This window comes from Canis lupus, chromosome 1 (genome assembly GCF_048164855.1).
Source record: "Canis lupus baileyi chromosome 1, mCanLup2.hap1, whole genome shotgun sequence".
Lineage (NCBI taxonomy): Eukaryota > Metazoa > Chordata > Mammalia > Carnivora > Canidae > Canis > Canis lupus.
Window position 1 is genome coordinate 43,488,231 of NC_132838.1, and position 23,677 is coordinate 43,511,907.

Genomic DNA, 23,677 nt, shown 5'->3' on the forward strand with positions numbered 1-23,677 from the left:
GTCACAAACAAAAGATTAAGAAGCCATTAGATATTATAGTAAAAGCCCCAAACACACTTTACCTACGTGCACAACCCTAGCATACAGGTAGTCATATTTATATGTAACTAAGGCATTTTGAAGAAGTCTGCCAGAGGGCAAACGGAATCTGAAATCCGGCTCCCACCTTGGCTTTTCCCAGAGCGCTTGTTTTCTCCCGCAGTTCAGCATACTGCCTTTCAGATTCATTTAGGCTGGCTTCCATACTGTCCATCCAACCGGAAAACTGTCGAACATCATCCTGATAACTTGTCCACTTAGAAAGAGCTCCTTCGAGTTGACTGTAAGGTATGCGAAAGGACAATAATCTACATTGAGAAGCCATGTAAGTCCCATCTTTATTATGTACCTGCTCTGTCCACTCCACCAACAGATCAGGACAAAGGCCAGCTGGGGTGGGCTCAATGGACAGGACTTATCACACCTGAGTCTGGGTCCTTGACAAGTCTAACCTCAGGAAGCAAGGGACCATGAAGTCCAGGCCGATGAGTGGAGTAGTGGGACTGGACATAAAACTTAGAATCAATAAGCAGGTCACACAAGACCCTGGGAGAGACTTGAGGGCAAAATTGGGAGAGATCCTCTCTATGAGGCTTTTCTGGAGCCAAGACCCTATGCAGGAAGAGAATCAGTACTTAACTCCATCAAGTTGAGCAGGACATCCAGAGGAGAGAAAAAAATGAATTAATAAGAGAAGGAAGGAAGAAGTAAGAATAAGTACAGTAACTATCTTGCATGAGATTTAAAAGTCAGAAAATCATGATGGAAAAATAGGGTAACGTTTTCTGGTCTAACCTGATTACTTCTCTTCCAGATAAATTAAGCCCTCCTCTCACTATGGATGTTATGTTTTCTACTCCATTAATCATCTGTGCCTAATTTAACTACCATGCTTTGGGTTGTTTTGCAGCAGACACTCTCCACCCCTATTTACCCTCCAACCGTACCACTGCAGCACACTGTCAGCTGGACTTCTGATTGCCAGCTCTCTGCCCTCCTGACCTGAGAGCATTCTCTGGTCCCCAGGGCCTGCTCAGCTTGAGTGCAATGCAGGTGAGAAGTGCCAGGGATTATATGCCCTTCTCGAGAGCAGCCCTCAACTGCCTTCCTCATGGGAGACTCATGGGAATCTGTTTACAAACATTCTAGTCCTCCTGTCCTCGGTGCATAATTCTGAGACACGTGTTCTACACTGTTTCCCAGCACTGCCCGGCTCAATGATGTTTCAACTGTCTGCTGGGGTAACCTGCTTGAGAACGTTCCCTCTATCACCTGCCTTTCCTTCCTCATCTGTCTCCCCTGTCACCTACTGGTATTTCCCTAGGAAATCCCAAGTAAATACTTGGTTTAAATAATATATCTTTAGATGATGAAACCCTTATTTATCTTGTGACTTTTTAAGCAATGAACACATGTAACAAACCATGTAGTTATATTAAAACATAGGCATGGTATGGCAGGCCAACCTAAATGCAAGAGTGTACCTATAAGTTTCTTCTGTTCTAATAAGAAGAAAGGAAAAGGGAAAGGAAAGGAAAGGAAAGGAAAGAAAGGAAAGGAAAGGAAAGGAAAGGAAAGGAAAGGAAAGGAAAGGAAAGGAAAGGAAAGGAAAGGAAAGGAAAGGAAAGGAAAGGAAAGGAAAGGAAAGGAAAGGAAAGGAAGGAAACTCCAGGAATAGTCTGTTACCATGCTGTAATATTGATCTTTTGGTAATGGCTTGGCAGGAGTTGGCTTCAGTTCACTTACCTTTTACACCGAATTGCTGCAGACAAAAGGGAAGCCCACATATCCTTCACACTCTGCAGCTGCTGCTGAATAGCAGGAATGCCTTCTGGAGAGGTATTCTGCAGGACAGATTCCCCTCTGGTCACTATCATTTTCATCTGGATCTCTTTTTCCTGTTTCACTGATAATAGAGCCTATGAAAACAAAATCAGAAGTCCTTTGTCATTAGCATCTTTAGCATTTCTGGCTTTAAATGTTTCAGAGCTCCTGAAGACAGTAGAATGATACAATTGCAGGTGAGCCATGAATCTCTTAGGCTCACTGGGTGGCAGATGGGAGAATCACTTGCTGGCGAGAGTCAATAACCAATCCACAGTCACCTGCTGGTCTCCAAGGGGTCTTGCTTTTTAGGTCTCAATTCTTCTCTGAATAATCCCTTCTTTCCACTGAAATTTTATTTTGTTGGTTTTCTTTTGCTTTGTTTTTTGGTGTGTTTATCAATTTTTAAAATTTGTTTCAGGGGTAAAATTTAGTGATTCATCATTTGCATATAATACCCAGTGCTCATCACAGCAACTGGTTTTCAATAGAGAAAAATAGAGTACAGTAGAATTCATAGATTTTCAAAGGTCACAGGATGAAGAGCTTTATGTTAAGGTCTCTAGTACAACAAGCCTATTGATATTAAATGTTAATTTATATATCTTGAGATCTTCACAGGCACTCTTCTTTTTCTATATAAGAAGGGAATTTGAATTCAAAGTTATAAAATTGGCATTATCACTTAAAAGGCAAAGTTTCATTCCCCTCCCTAATCTGGACCCTCCCAACCTCTACAGATTCAGCATCAGCCCCTCGTTGCCATCACTTAGCGCTTCAACAAGAAGAAACTACTAGCAATTTCTCCCACGCCATGCTATTTGTTTTCTTTGGCTTTTGCTTCTGCTGGTACCATTCTCAAATCATAGCCTGGGTAGGAGACTTCCTGAGAAAGCTCCTCTGAATCTGGACCAGGTCCCTCCCACACATCCCACTCTTTCATGTGTCTGTAGCACCGCAAGCATACTCCTGTTTTTTACTGACTTGTCTGTGTCAGCCTCCAGCTTCAGACAATGAAATCCTGGAGGACAATGACCATGTTATTCATTTTTGAGTCCTTGAAATCAAGACAGGGTGCCAGTCTCCTATAAGACGAACATCAGGTGAATGACTGCAGAACAGTTATTTTATCACAAATGCGAAAAAGAACTAATATGCTGGGATGGGAGAAGAATTGACTGAAGGGTACAGGCAGACAAGCAAGTTGACCAAGATGGGAAATGTCTTGCTCTAAAAAAAGTTTCATCAAAATATTTTCTAAGAATAAATGTGTCTATGATGTAATTAGAAACACATCTCTTAACTGTATCAAACAAGTAACTACATTTGATTGCAATTTTAGTTTAATTTTTGTCAAGTATTTGTGAGTGGACATATCTGGGGTCAAATGATTCAGGGATGTCCAGTCAAAGCCGCCCTCTGCAAATAGGATCACACTCATAGAGCATTCTTGGATTTGTTGTAGAGAGAGTGTGACATAATCACACCAGACAGAGACTTGAGAAATTTTGAGAAAAACAATTCTGTAAATTAGAGACTTTCCTCTAAAAATGCATACCTCAAGCTTGAGCATCCTGCTGTCCAGCACACTTTTGTCGGATGTTGGGTGGCAGTAAGAGTCCAGCATGTGAACTGCATCTGTCAGCCAGTCTTGGAGCTCTTTAATCCCCAGGGAGAACTGATTGTGTTCTGCAACAATTCTATCCAATCTTGACACTTTCTCCTGGAAATGACAGAAATCGTTTTCCAGCTGTCCATACTACTTTACAGCCTACAGATGCTCAAATTGTAAAGCTAACCAACAGTTTCAAATAACTACAATCAGGCATAAATTCCTGTGCTGCACAAATACGATACAAGTCTGTATTGATCTGAGATGTGGGAAGTATCTTTGTAATTAGAATAACTGGGTCAAAAGCAGAATGATTACAATTATAATTTATTGCCCCCACTAATCTTCTTTATGACAATTGTGATTTTTTTTTTTTTTTGGAATGAGCAAACCTTTTTCCTAATTCTTTACGTGGGAGATGAATAAGAATAGTTTCTACCTTTCCCATACCACATTTGGCTCAACTGATACTATGGACCTATATGGCCTACCTTGTGGCCAGTTCTAAAAGGTAACTATCTGAGATTTTGTAGTAATCCTAAATTTTTAAAACTGGGACCATAGATATGATTTTATTTATTAATTAGAGGCTATTTTTGACACAGTGAAGATTTTATAAAGACTATGTTTACAGTTCTTAAAGCATTCAAATATCTATTGATTTTGGATATCTAAATAAATACAAAGGACTAGAAAGAAGTCCTTAATTCATTCTAATTTCAGATATATCCCAGGTTTTCTAAGGACAAAAGAGAAGGAACTTATTCATAGAAAAAAACTGGATGAAACAAACTATTAACTGTAAGATCTATACTAGTGTAACTGTCTCAATGATGCTTTATTGAGGACCCAAATTAGCAGACCTTGAAGTAAGTCCACACTAAAATAGGTGAAGCCATATTACGGTAGGTTCCCTATATTCTAAGATCTGAAATGCAAAAGAAAAATACAGGGAACAACAAATGTTACAAGCCACATGAAGCTCAAGGTAGACCTGCCCGATGAAGTTCAAGATGAGCCTGAATAATACCTGCTGAATATTCTAAATTAGTTCATGATGGTATCCCATTTACTTTTTTTCTAACTATTAGAAAAGATATTTAATCAGTTATGTGAGTCATTGCCGATTCTGAGCTCTGCTCTAGAATACGGAATGAAACTCTCCATCAACACATCCTTGACAACTATAATTAAAAAAATTATCACAAACTCATCATGTTAAATCCATTAAATTTAAACTGCTCTGAATTCATGCTTTTCTAAAATAATTTAATCTGAGATTGTTTAGACCCCAACTCTGAACTTTGCCTTATGTTTACACTTCGAGTCTTCAAGGTAAAAGCCCTAGAGAACATCTCATTTCAGTATTGAGGAGAATATTTTGTGCAACAACAGAGATTGGGTCTCTTCAGCCTTTGAAACCTCTCTTGCCTCTTTTCAGACATGCACACAAAGGTGACATGGCACAAATGCTTGACAAAGACTGGAAGGCCAGGAAGGACACTTGACATGCCTTATCCCGAGCCAGCACACAACCTCGCACAACCCTACTGAGGCTCCAGATCTGTGGCTTCAGGACCACATGCACACACAGCAAGGACATGGCGGGCGTTACCTTCGTTAAATTGCTTAGAGCTAGATACTGAGAAGACAGCTGCGACACTCTGTGCATAAAGCTCTTGCTGGCAGCTTGTCCTTCCCACAGCTGCTGAGCTTTCTCTCTTAGCCTGTTGAGCTGAGGCTCGTAGCAGTTTATTTCCTCAAGGACAGACTGAAAAGCACAAGCAAGTTACTATTAAGAGGCTGGGGGAAAGCACATCACGGACGAAGCTTTGGCCCAAAGGACACGGAAATAAACATGGCGAGCAAGGGGTGTGCCTTGAAGGCTTTGTTATTTCCACGCACCGTATAGACTACAGGACTACAGACTACAGAAACAGACTGCACCTTAAAGGAAAGCCAGGAAACACAGAATGTGTCAGAAATTGGGAAGGGGTACGCTCCATCTCCAGACAGCATAACCTAACCAGGGTCCACCTGAATGCAAGGTGTGCAGAGCACAGGGGTAAAGATGTGGCTAGAAGGGTGGGGGTCCTCTTACCTGGAGCTTCTGCTGTTCCCTCCTTTTTGCGGGCAGATCATACAGGCGATTGCTGCTTTCCTGCACCAACTTCTCAGTTTTACTCAGCCAGTCCTGGACGGGCTCAGCACTTACTTCAAAGTCCTTCATTTGGATCTTTAGATTCTATGAGGTTTTAAATCGCGTTAGGGATAAAAACAGATTTTATTTTTATTTTATTTTTTTAAGATTTTATTTATTGGGATCCCTGGGTGGCGCAGCAGTTTGGCGCCTGCCTTTGGCCCAGGGCGCGATCCTGGAGACCTGGGATCGAATCCCACGTCGGGCTCCCGGTGCATGGAGCCTGCTTCTCCCTCTGCCTGTGTCTCTGCCTCTCTCTCTCTCTGTGTCTCTCATGAATAAATAAATAAAAAATATATTTTTTTAATGTATGATAGTCACAGAGAGAGAGAGAGAGAGGCAGAGACACAGGCAGAGGGAGAAGCAAGCTCCATGCAGGGAGCCTGATGTGGGATCCCAGGACTCCATGATCATGCTCTGAGCCGAAGGCAGATGCTCAACCACTGAGCCACCCAGGTGTCCCAAAAACAGATTTTAATAGCAAGTCCAAAGTCCTTCACTTGGCATTGAAAGCCAATGGCAGTCTGGCCTCCTCACCCTTTTGCCCTCTTTCCTTGTTCCCAACACATAGAACATTCTATCTTTCACTGTAGCCCCTACGGAATTTTTTAATATCCTTTTAGAGATTTTAGGCACAAGTTTTTTCAAAAAGGAGTTTTTGCCTCATTATGCAGCCTACAACAGAGTTCACACCCACTTCTCAACTTCTATCACACTTGTTAATATCAGTCACTATACTTTATCACAGACTGGGTTAGATTGTGAGTTTTCATCTCATGCCAGCATGTCTTATCTCCACAACTAGCTTACAAGCTCTGCAAGGAGAGGGCCTGGGACACACCACTGGTACCCTGTACAAATATCAATAAATACTAACATACATTTTGTCAACTTTGATTAATCATGGGATAAGAAATAGCATAAAGTTTATATGCTAATTATGTTTTTAATAAATAATTTGTTTATTCTAATTAATAAAGATACCAAAAAATACCTCATAGTGTTCTGTGTTTATTACATAAGAAGCTGTGACTGCTTTCATAGATACTTTGTAGGTATTAATAGCTGTAAAATGTATTTGATAAAGTTGTATACAGCACCATTTAACTTTTGCAAAGGTGTTTATATCCTCTATTACTTATAAGAATGCTATATTGAAGTGAGTTTGAAAGTTATGCTATCATGTGAACATACTAAAGGCTTTTAAACTTAAATTTAAATCAGAACTTTAGGTAGTACTGTCAAAGAACAAATCCATAAAGGTTAGCTGAAAAATTTAAGTGGCAAGGGCTGCAGGAGACTGTGGGAGAATGCTCCAGATTCTGTTGGCATCTGAGCTGGATTGTCTACAATGTGGGAGAGTCATACCTGCCGTGGTCACCTCTTAGGGAGACATGCAGCTGTAGGAATGCTTTGGAAAACTAAGAGTGCTTCACAAATGTAAGATACCAGGATAATCCCTAGAGCATTCTACAAAAACTTAAGCTTCATGAGGACAAGAGTTCTATTCTGTTTTATTATTTGCTATATCCCAAGAGCTTAGAATAGTCCTTGGCAAATGGAAGATGCTCAACAAATATCTATTGAACAATTAAATAAATTAATAAATTCAAGGTGTTTCCATCCTTCTATTACTGAAGTCTCACGGGACCACTAAAGGACAAACTGGAGACCATGTTATTAGGAATTTAGTTCTACAAAAAAATGGAGCTAAGAAGCAGAGCATTAGAGATCTAATGCAAGATGGCTGGGTTCCTTAGGTAAGGAGTGAAGTCACAGGCTGTGAGCAGGGGGCCTGAGGAACAGGAATAAGAGCTTGATACTAAGTCAAACAACTCCTAACATTTCTCATATACTTCTTTTCTATGGGGCTGTGGAGACTTCCCATTAAATGTTCTTTCTGCACGTTTCCAATTATTTCTCCCAAGGTCTCAATGGCCATCTAAAAATCTTAAAATCCCACATCTAAAAATCTTAAAATCCCACATTTATATAACTGTATTTATGTAACACTTTAAGTCAGAGTGCCTAAGTTTGAACCTGTCTTCATCACTTACTAGCAGTAAGAATTTGGCAGATTATTTAAATCACCTTTTGCCTTAATTTCCTCATCCACAAAACCTAAATAAGAGAGTTCCTACCTTAGAGAATGGTTATGGTCATTGATGCATGCTCAGTGCTTGCACTGGCGCTGGCACTGGTAAATGCTCACTGTCATTGTTATTGTAGCTTTATTCTCTCTGTTGGACTCTGTACTTATGGTCACTGCTACTTTCCTGGCAATACCTGCTGAGTATCTTTCAGGCCCATCTAATTGAACATATATTATATTGAATTAATTTTTCTATCCCCTCTAAAACTACGTTTTCTACTATATTCATGTGTAGGATAATGGCATTACCATTCATGTCATCTTCCAAACTAAAAACTAGACTTACACTTCACTTCTCCTTTTTCCTCATGCCTCTCACTGAGTTCTCACTGAGTTAGCTACCAAATCCTGTGGTGTTTTACCTTAGAGATCATTCTCTATCCATTATTATTTCCTTAATTCCCTCATTTTCCTCATTTGGACCATTATGAGAAATTTTTTCTGGTCCTGCAGCTTCCCCATTCTTGTCTACACTGTGGTCAGAGTTGACACATTTATCTCCAACTTGAAAACCAGTAGGTTCCTTACTCAGCCTTTTCAACTAGAATTTTAAGAAAAAACGAAGCCCAAGTGTCCTAAAACATCCATTCTCTGTAATAAATTAACCTTTCTCTTACGCATCATTGTCTCTGGGTTATGTTACATCCTTGGAAAAATTGAGAACATAAATGCTATTTAGGGGTTCAGATAAAAAAAAAACCTGGTAAGAGTCAAGATCAAATTGCTTAGTACACAAAACATTTCCTATCTTGCCCTAATATTCATTTTCAATCTTATCTCTGTTGTTCATCCCACAAAACCCCACATGGATGTCAAACTTCTTAAAGTCCCCCATTGCTGACACTCATGACACTCTGGCCCTGCACATTCAGTTCCTTCTACCTGAAAGCAGGTCAGCCTTGGCAGATTCAAAGAATGTTTAGCCTTCAAGGTTCAGTTTAAATGTCACCTTTCTGGTAACTTTCCTTGATTTCTACAAGTGGAGTTAGTTGTTTCCTTCTTTGAATGACTACCATATCCTGGATGTAGCTAGATTATATTGCAATCATCTCTTTATATACTATTTCTCGGTCTAGAAAGTAAATTCCCTGAGGAAAGAGAAGAGACTAACCCTTTTGTATTCCTAACATAGTGGCTGACACATATTGTTTTCTGTTTTTTTCCTAATAGAAATAAAGGAAAGAGGAAAGGGAGGAAGGGAAGAAGGGAGGGATACAAGGAAAGAGAGAGGGAGGAAAAAGGGAAAGATGATAAAGAAGACAGAAAGGCAGGTTATTCCTCACCTACTCATCTACTCTTGGACATCTCTTGAACTAGGTAACCATGCAATCAATGCCAGATGTACTACCTTCAACAATAAATGCTTCAGAGCTCAGGCCACATTACACTAATGATCTCTGTAAGGTTTTGAATAAATTTCTAGGCACTGCACAATGGTTATCACTCTCTATTAAGTGGAAGATGCCTACTACGCAGGAGTAGCCACCATTACAGAGAAGAATTACAATAGTCTTGGTCTAGGGAAGAATTGAGGGAACACACATTTTCTCTTTCAAGATATTAATCCTCTATTATTATTTTTTCCATTCCAATTAGTTATTATCATAATTAAATAAAGGATCTATTCTGCCAGGAAATGTTGTTTAAAAGGGAAAAAATTACTCTCCATGCCTCTAAATATTCCTCTCAGTTGATGCACAAAACAAGTAATCTCACAAGAAAAAAACACTTGCGTTGTGGCAGTAATTATGATTATAATAAATTCAACTTATGTTGTCTCTGGATAAAAGAATTTTGCATAATCATTGGCTCTTTGCATACTTAACTCCTAAAACCTATTACTTGACATTTGCATTAGTTATAAAATACTTTGTCATCAATAGCATTTTGTAGTCTTACATGGATATTTCTGTTCATTCTCTCAGAACAGCTTCCAAACTTGAGGGATTTCAAATGAATGATTGAGTGATATTGTTTAAAAGTAAAAACCTATTATTTCTGGTGGGACAATGAAAGACTATGATAATAGCCCCTACCAGGCAAGAAGCTATCAAATTCCTCAGTGAGGCCCATACTTCTAATATTGAGCTGTTTCTTATGGTTACCCAGTTATCCATTAATATTCAGAGAGGAATACCAAAATCATTGGCAACCATATTTGGATATAAATGAAAGTGTGGTTTTTAACTGACAACGACTACAGCAACAAACTACTGAGGACATGTCCTTGTGCTTGGCTATATTATACCTCTAGGGCAGATTCCTTCTGGTGGAGATTTGAATGAAAATTTTTCCAATCTTCTTTTGCAGTTACAACTTTGGCCTGGATGCCATCAGCTTTCTCTTTGGTCAACAGAGTACTCAAAAGTTCTCCTTTGGACAGCATCATGTTTAGCTTGTGCTGTCCGTTTTCACTTTCTGACAAAAATTCCTACAAAGAAAAATGCTAAGATTAGGCATGATAAAATGCTCTATGCTTTAAAATACATTGATTTTCTACTTCTTTCTTGATACACTCAAAGAGAAGAAATAAACCATTTTTCATTTCATATATTCAATCATTAAGACTCTTTTACCCTCTCTATACATGGGAATAATAATCTTATGCACCTGATATGCTTATTGCGAAAATTAAATGAGACAATCTGCCTAGGGTGCCCAGGAACAGTGCTTACATTATACAAAGGAACTTTATTAGTCCCCACATCCCTGTAAGTATATAAAAATAGCACACATTTGGGTGAATGGACTAGTTTCTCTTCACAAACACAATTAATTGTTTCCAGCAAGGATTTATTTGAATTTCGAGTTTCTTAAGCATGACTTTAATATGCTTATAAAAAGATCTAGAGGCACCTTTTTAATTCACTTAAGCACTATTATTAATTGTTGGCATTCTTACCTGTATTTTCTGAAGATTTGTTGAAACTTCATTAATATTTTGAGGTATATCAAAACATTTGGCAGTAGTGATTTTTGCATTAACCAACCACTGCTGGAAATCCTTGAAGGCTCTTCGAAATCGTTGCTGTAAAATCTGTTCTCTATTCTGACAGCCCTTGGATGCTTGCAAACAAAGACTAAAACCATGATTTGAAATGTTTAAGGGAAGGAAAAAATGATAAAATAGATTTTTATAAAGTTAGAATCAACAGTTCCTAGAGTATGCAGTGACATTAAGCAATGTAGTTAATGACTAACTTATTGTACCTTAAAATAAACAAACTTCTGGCTGCTTATTTGTATAAAAATATTTTGAATACCAGTAAGGTTCATGCTCACCAATTATATTCTTTAATCAGGCTAGAAACTTTTCCACTGTATGTACTCAGGTCTCTGGAAAATCGACAAAGTTCATTTAGCTGAGACTTAAGATCCTCTGTTTTAGGCTCTGCTTTTTGTAGGGCATCCAGTATTTCCTATTAGGAAATAACAAGACAGAGAAGCAGTATTTAAATTAGGTATTTTCCATATCCTCACACTATACATTCATAAATAATATTATAAATTATTAGTATAGAAAGAACCAACATAATAAGTTCAGTAAAGAAATACATCTTATTTTTAGGATTCCTCACTGCAAAAATAGCCCTTGGCTTATTTGGATCTTTTTCTAGGCAAAGATAGGCACTCCAGTACCAAATGTTGCCAAGTAATCAAATGATCAGGTGGTCAAATAAAGTGTGACAGAAAAGGGAAAGAGAAAATAACTTAAATTGCTTAATAATAGTTTGACTAGGCCTTTGGCAGATAGGTATATTGTTGAAAGGTAAAGAAAAATCATTTGAAAGCAAGGTAATACTGATTTTGGATTAAAAATATACATAGCAAGTGATTTTACGTGTATATACAGTTAACTTTCACACTAAAAATGTCTGATTTAACTAGTAATTCATTCATTTCATAGTTTTATTCACACAGTCATCAAATATTTGCTAAATGCCTGCTATGTGCCAAGCATTTTTCTGGATTCTAGGACCCCCTAAAATGACTGAAAATATGAATCCTATACTTGAAGAGCACTCAATTTAACAGAAGAGAAAGACACATGAACAATCACATTACTGTGAATATCTAATCCAAAATAAAGTCTTGAGGGCAGCCCTGGTGGCGCAGCAGTTTAGTGCCGCCTGCAGCCCAAGATGTGATCCTGGAGACCCGGGACGGAGTCCCACATCGGGCTCCCTGCATAGAGCCTGCTTCTTCCTCTGCCTGTGTCTCTGCCTTTCTCTCTCTCTCTCTCTCTCATGAATAAATAAATTAAATCTTTTTAAAAAATAAAAATAATAAAGTCTTAAGACTGTCAAGTACATCTCTAAAATCAAGGCCATGATCCCCTGAATTATACAAGGTGCTTTTATGGGATTGTCACAAGGAGCAAATGGGATCACACAAGTACTTAGCAGAATCCCTGGCACACTGAGAAATGCCTAACTAGTAAAAACAGCAGGTAAATGACATGCAAATATTTAAGTGGGATTGTATAAATAATGGTGTTGCCACAGTTAAAGAAAGAAAGAAAGAAAGAAAGAAAGAAAGAAAGAAAGAAAGAAAGAAAGAAAAAATTAATTGAGGAGAGCCAAGAAGATGAGTGACTACTCAGATGGCTGTTGGTGTTACTATTTGTGTTCTCAGATTTTTATCTAGACATGGCCTAGATTTGTAGGAAAACCACACCTTTCAACAAGCCAGGTCTGTGTTGCATTCCTCATCCTAGTAAATGGCTCCACCGTCCTCCCACTGATCTAAATCAGAAAACTAAGCTACATTTTGGCCTTGCCAAGAAACAAGAAACAACGAGGTCCAGTCTGTTCTAAGTCTTAGCTCTCTTTCAGTGACTTTTTTCCCTCTGCATCTTACTCAGTCTCCATTCACACATCTGTCATTTCTTTCTGGAATGGCACGATGTCCTCTCAATTTGAGTCCTGTTCTCCAGTTTTCTCTCCTGTATTTTCTTGTTCCCCACTAATTTTGGATTCTGGGACTGTTCCTCCACCTCACCTATCTGGTCAGTTTGTAACAAACTTCAAGACCCTGCCTCCTTCCCACCTCGTGGTGGGGGCTTCTCACCTGAGGACACACAGCACCTCGTCAGCTCATGACAGTGGAGCATCCCCATTGGCTTTGAACTCACTGGCCTTTCCACCTAGACTGGGATTCTGAGAGAGGGATAGTGTTCTCTTGGTTTTAAAATTATTTATCTTAGTGTCTGGACTAGGGAAGCCTAAGATATTTTTATTTACAAAATTCATAATAACTAGAAAGCTTCTCTCTGAAACTCCAAATGCTAAATAAACTAGTAGCTACTATTTTATACCATATTGTATCTTTTATTTAAGGAAGAGCTTAGTAAAAGCTGTAGAAACTTACCACATACCAAAAAAAGTAAAAAACAAAACAAAAACCCACCAGAGATTCAAATAAGTCACTTATAAAATAGAGGATATCAAAAGAAAAAAGCTTCAGATCAAAATTTTACACTAAATAAATTTCCATAACTTCATTACAAATTAAAGTGTTTTAATAGAGTCTTTCATTATATAAACATCAGGTTATATACTTCTGTTTCAGTTAAGTCCTAGAATGCATTTTTCCCTTAGGTTTTAAGTTAAGAAATCGCCTAAATTTCAAACACTAATAACCCAATGGATATTAAGAGATGAATTTTACAAATACAGCAAACAAGATTTTTTGCAACATGACTTTATATAGTTTATAGATGGTGACCCATTTTTACATTTTGAAATATTTCTTGGGTATTATCATTTAATTGCAAAAGAGAAAGTAAATACTTGTGAAGCTTTATGACTTATGATTGTCAACAATGATAAGCCCTCTGTAACAGCAAAACAATGCTATAAGAATCCAAACAAATTCATTATTTTATAACACTTTTCCTATGTATTCATTGTAATGGAAGTATCACCTCCATTTAAACATTTAAAAAAATTTTTTACCAGCTTTATTGAGATATAATTGACATATAACATTGTGATAAGTTTAAGGTTTACAGTGTGCTGGGATGCCTGTGTGGCTCAGTGGTTGAGCATCTGCCTTTGGGTCAAGGCATGATCCTGGAGACCCGGGGTCAAGTCCCACATCCTCGCCTATGTCTCTGCCTCTCTCTGTGTGTGTCTCTCATGAATAAATAAATAAAATCTTAAAAAAAATTAAGGTATATATACAGTGTGCTTATTTGATACACTCATATATTACAAAATGATTACCCCCCCAGCATTAGCTAACACTTCTATCTCTCATCACATAATTACCATTTCTTTCTTATATTATCAATAAAAATAAGAGAAAAGATGAGCATTGGGGGGAAACGTACTATTGTCATCAAAAACATGAGCTCTGGAGCAGCCAAACTTGGAAGTAGATCTAAGCAGAGAGCCATCATCTTTGAATTGCTAGTAAGCTAAAAGCCCCCATTTACTTTTGCATTATCATGTGGATTTTTTTATAGGTTTCACTTATAATTTTCATTAGCAGTATCCCTAATGCAAAAATTAATGATAGTTTAGAATAGTAATATAATTTAAATATCACCAAATCTTTCTTTTTAAAAATGTCACTCATGGTAATGATAGGAAAAGGAAGAGAAACAGAATTTAAAAATTATAACTGATTTTTTTTTATCGGAGTGAATAATACTGACCACATGGAACAATTACTGACTTCCTTGTCTCCTTTTTACAAAATTGCTTTCTACACTTTATTCTAGTGTTTACATCTAAAAGACAGGTCAGGTATCGGAAAAAAACAATAAGCTAGAAACACTATAAATAAACCTAAAGAGATCATAATAAAGTTTTATTTCATGGTATACTACATTTGTTTGAAATACTTGATTTAAAACAAGACAATGTTGGAAATACTACATGACTTTCTAATTGGCTGAAGCTATTTTGAAATGATTATAACATAAATAGAAACAGAAGTTTACTTCACTGAAACTTCCTTTTAAGGACATCCATGGTTCTGAGTGTTATAAAACTGCAAGTAACAACAGTGTTTTGAAGATACCATTTAACAGTAAAAGAAAGGATTTCAAGCTTCTACTCTTTCTTCACTATCCTTTCTACACTTTGTTACATTCATGTTCTGAAAGAGCTGCCATTAGTTAAAAAAAAAAAAAAAAAAAAGTCTGGAAGGCAACCCGAAAGCATGACACAGAGGTTAGGCTGACGGGTTAATTCAGCACAGCTGTCAAAATCACCTCTAGGAGAGCTAATCAGGGTGAAAACTAATAATTGTGTTTTAGGTGATTACCAAATGCTTCTTTTTAAGCTATAAGTTCAATCATTTAATTGTTGGAAATAATTCACTGGCAGAAAACCAGCTATGACTCTCCGTCTATTTATGCCTCTACCCACAGGCTAGTTTTCAGGCTGAATGGCTGAATACAATATTACAGACTCTTACACCATAAGAATGAAAGTAAAATGTCTGCACTAACAAATGTTTCCTACAGTAAATAATAACGAACTCCTTCTCCCCTACATCTTCAGTTTTACAGTAGTCTGACTTACGAGCAAAAGGAAACAAGCTAGATTTGAAAATTTAGTTAGGTAAATAGTTATTTCTTTTAAGTCTAAAGGTTGCATGTTTTTAGTTAGCAAGCATTTTTTTTTTTTTTTAAAGCAACAGTGAGAACCAAACAAAATTGTTAGCATAACCACCAACAGAAGACAGGAAGCCAACTTACTTGTCCTTTCTGCCAGCATTCCACTATCTCCTTATCCGTGTTCTTGCCTTCCAGGAGAGCTAACTGTTGAGCCCAAGTTGTCAGAAGGGCACTGAACTGCTCCAGGGCCTGCTCCAGTTGAGCCACCTGGCCCGAGAACTCCTGCTCCGAAAGGGCCATCTGGCTAACCAGGTTCTCCAAGCTGGTCTGCGTTTGGACTACACTGTCTTCCCACTGCTTCCAGTCAGCGCGCAGGGCCTGCATCTCCGTGTCCACGAGCTCACACCCACTGGCACTTGTGTTCTGTTTCACTGTAGGAGCCAGCAACTCCACTCTGCTTAGGCGGCTTGCACCAATCTCTCTGGAATCCATCAGCTCCTGTAATGGAATATCGTCATGGCAACCAAGGAGGCTGTGAGTCACTTGGGCTGCAAGTTTACAAATGTGTACAGAGGGGGACCCTGTCCTGCTAGGAAGTTTTAGCAAGTGTGCCACAAGGACCGGAATCAATTCATCCGCCCACACTTAAGTTGGAATAGTGGAGTTATCATCATGAGTGCTGAGATTTGTGGCTAAATAAGCTGCGGAATCTGTGACATCCTGGAACAGACTAGACAGGGACCCTGAAGTCAGGCATTGTTTGAATATGTGAAATTGTTTTGATAGTGATATAAACATTTGCTTGTACTGTGTTTCTCCTATAAATATGCAAATCTGTATTTCTCCCTATGTTCACAGATGAGTGACCAGGACTTGTGCCCTGCCCACGGTCTCTGCTCCATTTCATCTTCTTCCAGAAGATGGTGGCTGAAGTCAGTTCTATGCTGCAAGGAATCAAGCCACGACATCATCACCAAAGAAGTAGTCCCACTCAATTCCAAACACTTCAGTACCTTAAACATTTTTATAGTAACTAAAATGGATAATTCAGAGAGCTACTTAGTCAAAAGTTCAAAGTAACTTTTAGACTGGGCTTATTTATTGCTATTATTTTTACTTTTAAGAAGCTTACCAGAAATTTAACAATTTAGGTATAGCTTTTAGCTTAAAGCACACAAGTACTCTAAAGGACAAGATAAAATTAAAATATGCATTACAAATTAGGTAGTGACATTTCTTTCTGAGAACAGATTATTTTACTGAAATTTGTCTCACTGTATTCATCATCTGGGTTTTTATATATTTACATATCTATTGCTCAAGTTAGGATTTAGATAGTATTAATGCAAAATTATGACTTCTGTCCTGGATTAAATAGAAGGAAAAGAGGATTATTAGGGAAAAAATTTCAAGATGAAAATCAATTACAAATTAACAAGTGTACAAAAAATAGGAATGTTAAGTATGAAGCATGTTATGTTAACTAACCTACAAATATAGTTCATATTTCATTAGATTCTCTTGAAATAAATATACTTTCTCAAAATTATGTATAAGAGCCACATTTTAGTATAGATCATTTAAAAGTATTTATACCATAGTCCAAGGGGAAATCACCTGAATCTGACACATAGTTAGCATTTAATTTGTATACCCATTCTTTCCTCAGCAGCAGGAAAATAAGGCAGGATACTCTGCCTTATTTATCAGTGTATAAAGTAAGTAGAGATTTGGGGAAGAAAACAAATAATAGATTTTTTTTAAATGAGCTATGTCTAATTATTGGATTTAAATACTTCTAATTTGCCTTTCAACTGATTTCAAATTTTGAGTTTAGAGAGTATCAATAGTCAAAATCAGTTTCCCAAAATACTCTCTATTTTGCATTATCTTAGTTTTCTTTGGCATAAAATGGGACATTTCAATATCTGCAATCACTAATTCTACTCATCCAAATTTTGAATAAGAATGTCATCAATTTTTAAAAGATTTTATTCATTTATTTTAGAAAGAGTGGAGGAAGGGGCAAAGGGAGAAGGGAGGGAGAGAGAGAGAGAGAGAAAGAGAGAGAGAGAGAATCTCCAGCAGACTTCCTGCTGAGCATGGAGCCTGATGTGGTGCTTGATCTCACGACCCATAAGATCATGATCTGAGCCAAACCAAGAGACAGACGCTTAATCAACTGAACCACTCAGACATCCCAAGAATGTCATCATTTTAAAGTATTTGAAATGACTTGTATTTGTACTTTCTTGTTTTGGATTTAACTATTTAAAAATCTCATATGCATAACACACCCTTATACACACACATATTTGGCTCGAAGTTGTCTCTTCTTGGTGGTTATTCTTGGGAGTGGGGAGGGACAACACTGAAAGATAGAGAAGGTGATTATTTATATTTCCTCCAAGATCCCTCCTCACCCCCTCATCAGCCTCCAGGAAGATTTGACCTGGACTTCACTTTCTCCTCCCTGAATTCCAGTTTCTTCCTGCCAGCTACTTCTCCATCATTTCCCATATTTTGGGAAGTATTTTATCAAGGTATTGCAAAAAAAGAGCATATAGTCTAGACCATCACTCTTTGCTTCTCCTATACTGTCACCCCATAGCAGTTAAATCACTCATTTACCAAATCTACTGAATTTTCTTACTAAGTGTATTCCATGTGTCAAACATAATGCTGAATGTTTTGTATGTGTGATCTAATTTAATCCTCAAAACCGCTTGGTGAGGCAGGTACTATTGTTATTAATTTATCAAGGAAGAGGTTGAAGCTCAAGGACATCAAGTGACTTGCCCAACACAGCTAGAAAACCAGTAGTCACAGAATACAGCATTGGGGTCTGTAGAGCCTAAACTCTAAATGTATAGTGAGCTATTATTACATTTAATGTATTTTTTTAAAAACATCAGCCTGTGCATCATTGCTCCCAACTACACAGCAGGCTCCTTGAGGGAATGAATAACCCTGGTTGAATAAATGGATAAATGGACAGATGAATAAAATATCAGTGAGGAAAAAATGTATCAAAGAAATATTTTAAAGAATCACACACTCTGCATCACTTGCCATCAGGGAAATACAAATCAAAACCACAATGAGATGCCACCTCATACCAGTGACAATGGGGAAAATTAACAAGGCAGAAAACCACAAATGTTGGAGAGGATGCAGAGAAAAGGGAACCCTCTTACACTGTTGGTGGGAATGTGAACTGGTGCAGCCACTCTGGAAAACTGTGTGGAGGTTCCTCAAAGAGTTAAAAATAGACCTGCCCTACGACCCAGCAATTGCACTGTTGGGAATTTACCCCAAAGATTCAGATGCAATGAAACGCCGGGACACCTGCACCCCGATGTTTCTAGCAGCCATGTCCACAATAGCCAAACTGTGGAAGGAGCCTCAGTGTCCATCGAAAGATGAATGGATAAAGAAGATGTGGTTTATGTATACAATGGAATATTACTCAGCCATTAGAAACGACAAATACCCACCATTTGCTTCAACGTGGATGGAACTGGAGGGTATTATGCTGAGTGAAGGAAGTCAATTGGAGAAGGACAAACGTTGTATGTTCTCATTCATTTGGGAAATATAAATAATAGTGAAAGGGAATATAAGGGAAGGGAGAAGAAATGTGTGGGAAATATCAGAAAGGGAAACAGAACATAAAGACTCCTAACTCTGGGAAGCGAACTAGGGGTGGTGGAAGGGGAGGAGGGCGGGGGTGGGGTGAATGGGTGACAGGCACTGAGGGGGGCACTTGACGGATGAGCACTGGGTGTTATTCTGTATGTTGGTAAATTGAACACCAACAAAAAATAAATTTATTATAAAATAAAAAAATAAATAAAGTGATAAAACTAAAAAAAAGAATCACACAGAAAATAAGAATTTCAAAAGATCCTTTATGCAATTATCTCCTTTAAAACCTACACAGTCATTGTAAAATTTAAATAATACTTTCTAAGCACCTAAAAATACCCTCTCAAAATGTAGTTATTACTGTTATCATCAACTAGTATTTTTAGGACTTTTATATTCTTGATGTCTAGGGATCAGAACATATGTGAATCTTAAAGTCCTGACCATAATTATACTAGTCATTCCCAACATTTCCTCGTCAGTAACTAAATCATTTAGAATTTCATCATTGCTTAATTTTTAGGTTAAAATCTGTTCTTGCAACCTAATGGGGGAATTATTGCAATTTAATATTCAAATAACTAGAAATATACTTGTTCCAGTTCCTTCAGATACATGAATTTCTATTTTTTTAATTTATTTTTATTTATTTATGATAGACAGAGAGAGAGAGAGAGAGGCAAAGACACAGGCAGAGGGAGAAGCAGGCTCCATGCAGGGAGCCCGACGCGGGACTCGATCCCGGGACTCCAGGATTGGCGCCCCGGGCCAAAGGCAGGCATGAAACCGCTAAGCCACCCAGGGATCCCCATGAATTTCTATTTTTAAAGTTCTCCCTGTGAGGAGTAAACTAGGCGATAATTTTAATGTCCTTTAAAGCACTGCCTTCCATTATGTTGTTGTACTGTTGAGTAGGAAAGCAGAATAAAACATCTAGCACAACATTTCCAAGTTACTGTTCAAATAATTTAACTAAGTTATGTTACAAACTTAGTTACTGAGCTGGAAAATAGTACCTGGTTCGGCCAGCCCATCAAGCTGGCATATATTTCATAGTCTCCCCTACTATGGCTATGGCCATAAGCACATTGCATGTGGAAGGATATATACACAGACAATATTCCATTTTACTCACAGGTGTAAATGTTTTGAATTATTTCCCCCTTACTTATGTTTATAATTTGTGAGGCGCAAGGCAATAACTATCGACAAATAGAAAATAGGAAACATTTAAAATAAATCTTATCTACAGAATCTTCATCACAGATACATCTTACTGAAGAACCAATGAAACAATGAAGTTATAATATCTGACCTTGATTTTAGATAATTTCTTCTGGGTGGCTGATGAGTCTCCAGACATATCTGACCACCGATGAAGTTCCTCCTTTGCTGAATGGAGCCAATCTGTGAATTCTTGGACTGCATCTAAATACATGAGATGGTCCTTCACAATCTCTTCCGCCTTCCTCATTTTTTCCTAGTAGACAAAGAAAAGGCTACTATAACAGCAGGCATTATTGAGAATATGAAATCCAACAAAACAACAGGTCTCTTAAGGATTTCAGAAGATTTCATTCCTATTGTTTTTTTTTAATTTTTATTTATTTATGATAGTCATAGAGAGAGAGAGAGAGAGAGAGAGAGAGACAGGCAGAGACATAGGCAGAGGGAGAAGCAGGCTCCATGCACCGGGAGCCCGATGTGGGATTCGATCCCGGGTCTCCAGGATCGCGCCCTGGGCCAAAGGCAGGCGCCAAACCGCTGCGCCACCCAGGGATCCCTCATTCCTATTATTGAACTTTCCGTTTATATCTTAACATGAAAACATTAAATCTTAATTAGACTGAAAGACTAAATTTAAAGACTTTAAATTTATTTTTGTCTAGGTTAGAACAAAATCTATACTGAATGAAGGTTTACTAATATCCCTCACTAATAATCCATTGAGTAATAATTATTATAATAACTATTCTTATTATTCAGGCAACAATACAGGATATTATAACGTGTACAGTAATATGCTCAGCACTTTAAATGCATTTGCTCATTTACTACTCATAACATCCCTGTGATATATATACTATTATTATCACTATACTGTAGGAAAGGACACTTACAGACATTATAGAAGTAACATGTCCAAAGTCAGACATCCTAAAGAGAGTCAAAGCCAGAATTCAAATTTAGGTCTTTTTGACTCCAGAGTCATAGGGCTTAACCATTATCAACGTAAAAATTAAGATATACTAACACAAATGTTGAAGAAAATGATGCATTAAAAATACAAAGATAGTTCCCAAAAGGAAAACTGAGAAAAAGATGTTGTCACAAAGTACAAAAAAGAAAAATCATGGAGAAAATAAACATGCAGAGAGAACTAAAAACAATCTTGGTATTACATGAAAGAACCTATATGTGGAGAATTAGGATAGGAAAAGGTGGTTTATACTGCAATGAGAAATGCACAAAATACATTGTACATGATTGAAATCTGGGAGGTAAACAGACTTGCATTTAATACAACAAATATAAACTGCAATAAAAGAAAAAGAACAACAAATACTGGCATTTATGGCTCAGTCATACAAAGAAAAGAAACAGACTAACATCCTAAGTGAAGAAGGATAAAACACAAAGAATAAAAAATAATCCTAAAACTGCAAAAAGAGGAGGGTTCATGAGCATCCACAGGCAAATATGATCTTCATGTAGTAACTGTTCACTAAACGTATTAATACTTTAAGAGCAACCAGGTCCCTATAACTCAACCTGTAGTATGTTCTGCTTTTGTTTTGTTTTTGTTTTGTTTTTTTTAGAGAGAGAAGGAGAGAGAGAATCCCAAGCAGGCTCCACGCCCAAAGTGGGGCTTCATCTCACAACCATGAGAGCATGACCTGAGACAAAATCAAGAGTCAGATGCTTAACTGACTGGGCCACCAAGGTGCCCTGAAGTGGTAATATATTCTTTTCCTGAACCTTAAAGGTTTTTTTCTTCAATATAAAACACTAACCTTGGAAACAGTGATTATGTCATTAAACTGTGTTTTCAGTTCCTCTTGAGCCGTTTCCTTGAAAGATTCATTCTCTGTCTTCTGGTAAAGCTCCCTGGATTTTGAGGTGAGGTGCTGCAGGGCTCCAGCATGATCTTCTGCCTCAGATACTATGGACTGGAAGTGATCCAGAAGGGAAAACTTCTCCTTCAGACCTGGCTGCAGTTGCAAGGGATGCTCTACTTTTTGATCCACCGATTCCATCCACTGCTCCAACTGGTTCCTCCATTCTAGATAGTCGTTCCATTTGCTAATCACAGACTCCAAAGTGCTAGAATTAATGTCACATATTACAAAAATAAGCTATCTTGTCATCTCTACTGAAACCAAGTATGAGGGCATTGCATACATGTAAGCTGTTTGACTTGAATGCTATTCTGTGATGAAAACTCTGATTTTAAGTGCAGGGAGGAAGACTTCCTCTGACCCATAACAGTTTCTTCAAAGAAAAAAAATCTATGTCGAATTTGAAGTAAGGTGGTATAGTCATATAGGCATCTAAAGTTTGTCTTCCAAATGCTAATTGATCTAAATAAACAAAGTTATATGTTTTGTTTTTAAAACATCACTGCTGGGGCACCAATTACATTTTAATATATATCAATTCTTAATTTTCCTGGACTCTGTTTACCCCTTATTCAAATCAGTTGATAACTATTTATTAACTAGAATTCAAAATTTAAAGAGAAAATTAAAAAAAACCAAAAACTAAAAAAGCAAAAAAAACCCCAAAATTTAAGGTATTTTTTTAAGATTTTATTTATTTATTCATGAGAGACACAAAGAGCACAGAGAGAGTGGCAGAGACACAGGCAGAGGGAGATACAGGCTCCCTGCAGGGAGCCCGATGTGGGACTCAATCCCGGATCCTAGGATCCTGAGCGGAAGGCAGACGCTCAACTGCTGAGCCACCTAGGTGTCCCTAAGGTATTCTTTCTAAGTAAATGATATCATTACACTGATCTTCACTTAAGGATGTATATGCATAGGCTTAGTGCTTCTGAGTTGAATGTTGTGAAGGAAGAAAAAGCTTAATGTATTTATAAAAACATAGTCACGTTAGTCATATAAATAATAATCAAGTAAACAGCTCTCCAGATTATCAAGTAAAAGGCTCTTCATACTGGTATTTTTTTAAAAAAAACTTCCATTATTTAGCTTTACAAACTATTCTATTTATGTATTCATGAGGGACACACAGAGAGAGGCAGAGACATAGGCTCCCTGCAGGGAGCCTGATACTGGACTCCATCACAGGACCCCGGGATCATGACCTGAACTAAAGCAGACATTCAACTACTGAGCCACTCAGGTGTCCCTACAAACTATTCTAAACTCATCTTTGGTGACCATTCTGAGCGTCCCATGCATATGACCCTATTATCCTGGAGTATTATCTCTGGTAAATATACTTCCAGCATCTCCTAAAATTGTCCCTTTTGCATCAATATTAACCTCAGCATAAGTGCCTTAAAGTGCTATCCTTTCCTCAAAGAATTTACCAGAAAGTATAAATCAATCTCACATCTCCAGAAGCAACCTCAGAAGCATCATCCTACAGTCCCACAGTGTTGTAGTA

At 37.6% G+C, this 23,677-nt stretch overlaps 1 protein-coding gene across 18 annotated transcripts in view; it reads right to left on the reverse strand.

The window, feature by feature from the left end:
- SYNE1 (spectrin repeat containing nuclear envelope protein 1) overlaps positions 1 to 23,677 on the reverse strand; it is a 449,600-nt gene that overhangs the window by 210,066 nt on the left and 215,857 nt on the right. For 17 of the 18 annotated variants that reach the window (XM_072828127.1, XM_072828137.1, XM_072828100.1 and 14 more), the window contains 11 exons: positions 22,060 to 22,369; positions 20,361 to 20,525; positions 15,539 to 15,895; positions 11,110 to 11,246; positions 10,730 to 10,907; positions 10,076 to 10,258; positions 5,577 to 5,720; positions 5,091 to 5,246; positions 3,422 to 3,586; positions 1,786 to 1,958; positions 167 to 320 (listed from right to left, as the gene is read on the reverse strand). In XM_072828127.1, the coding sequence (XP_072684228.1) occupies positions 167 to 320; positions 1,786 to 1,958; positions 3,422 to 3,586; positions 5,091 to 5,246; positions 5,577 to 5,720; positions 10,076 to 10,258; positions 10,730 to 10,907; positions 11,110 to 11,246; positions 15,539 to 15,895; positions 20,361 to 20,525; positions 22,060 to 22,369 (2,122 nt within the window). The remainder of the gene's footprint in view (positions 1 to 166; positions 321 to 1,785; positions 1,959 to 3,421; positions 3,587 to 5,090; positions 5,247 to 5,576; positions 5,721 to 10,075; positions 10,259 to 10,729; positions 10,908 to 11,109; positions 11,247 to 15,538; positions 15,896 to 20,360; positions 20,526 to 22,059; positions 22,370 to 23,677) is intronic. The other variant, XM_072828175.1, reaches the window with a different exon arrangement.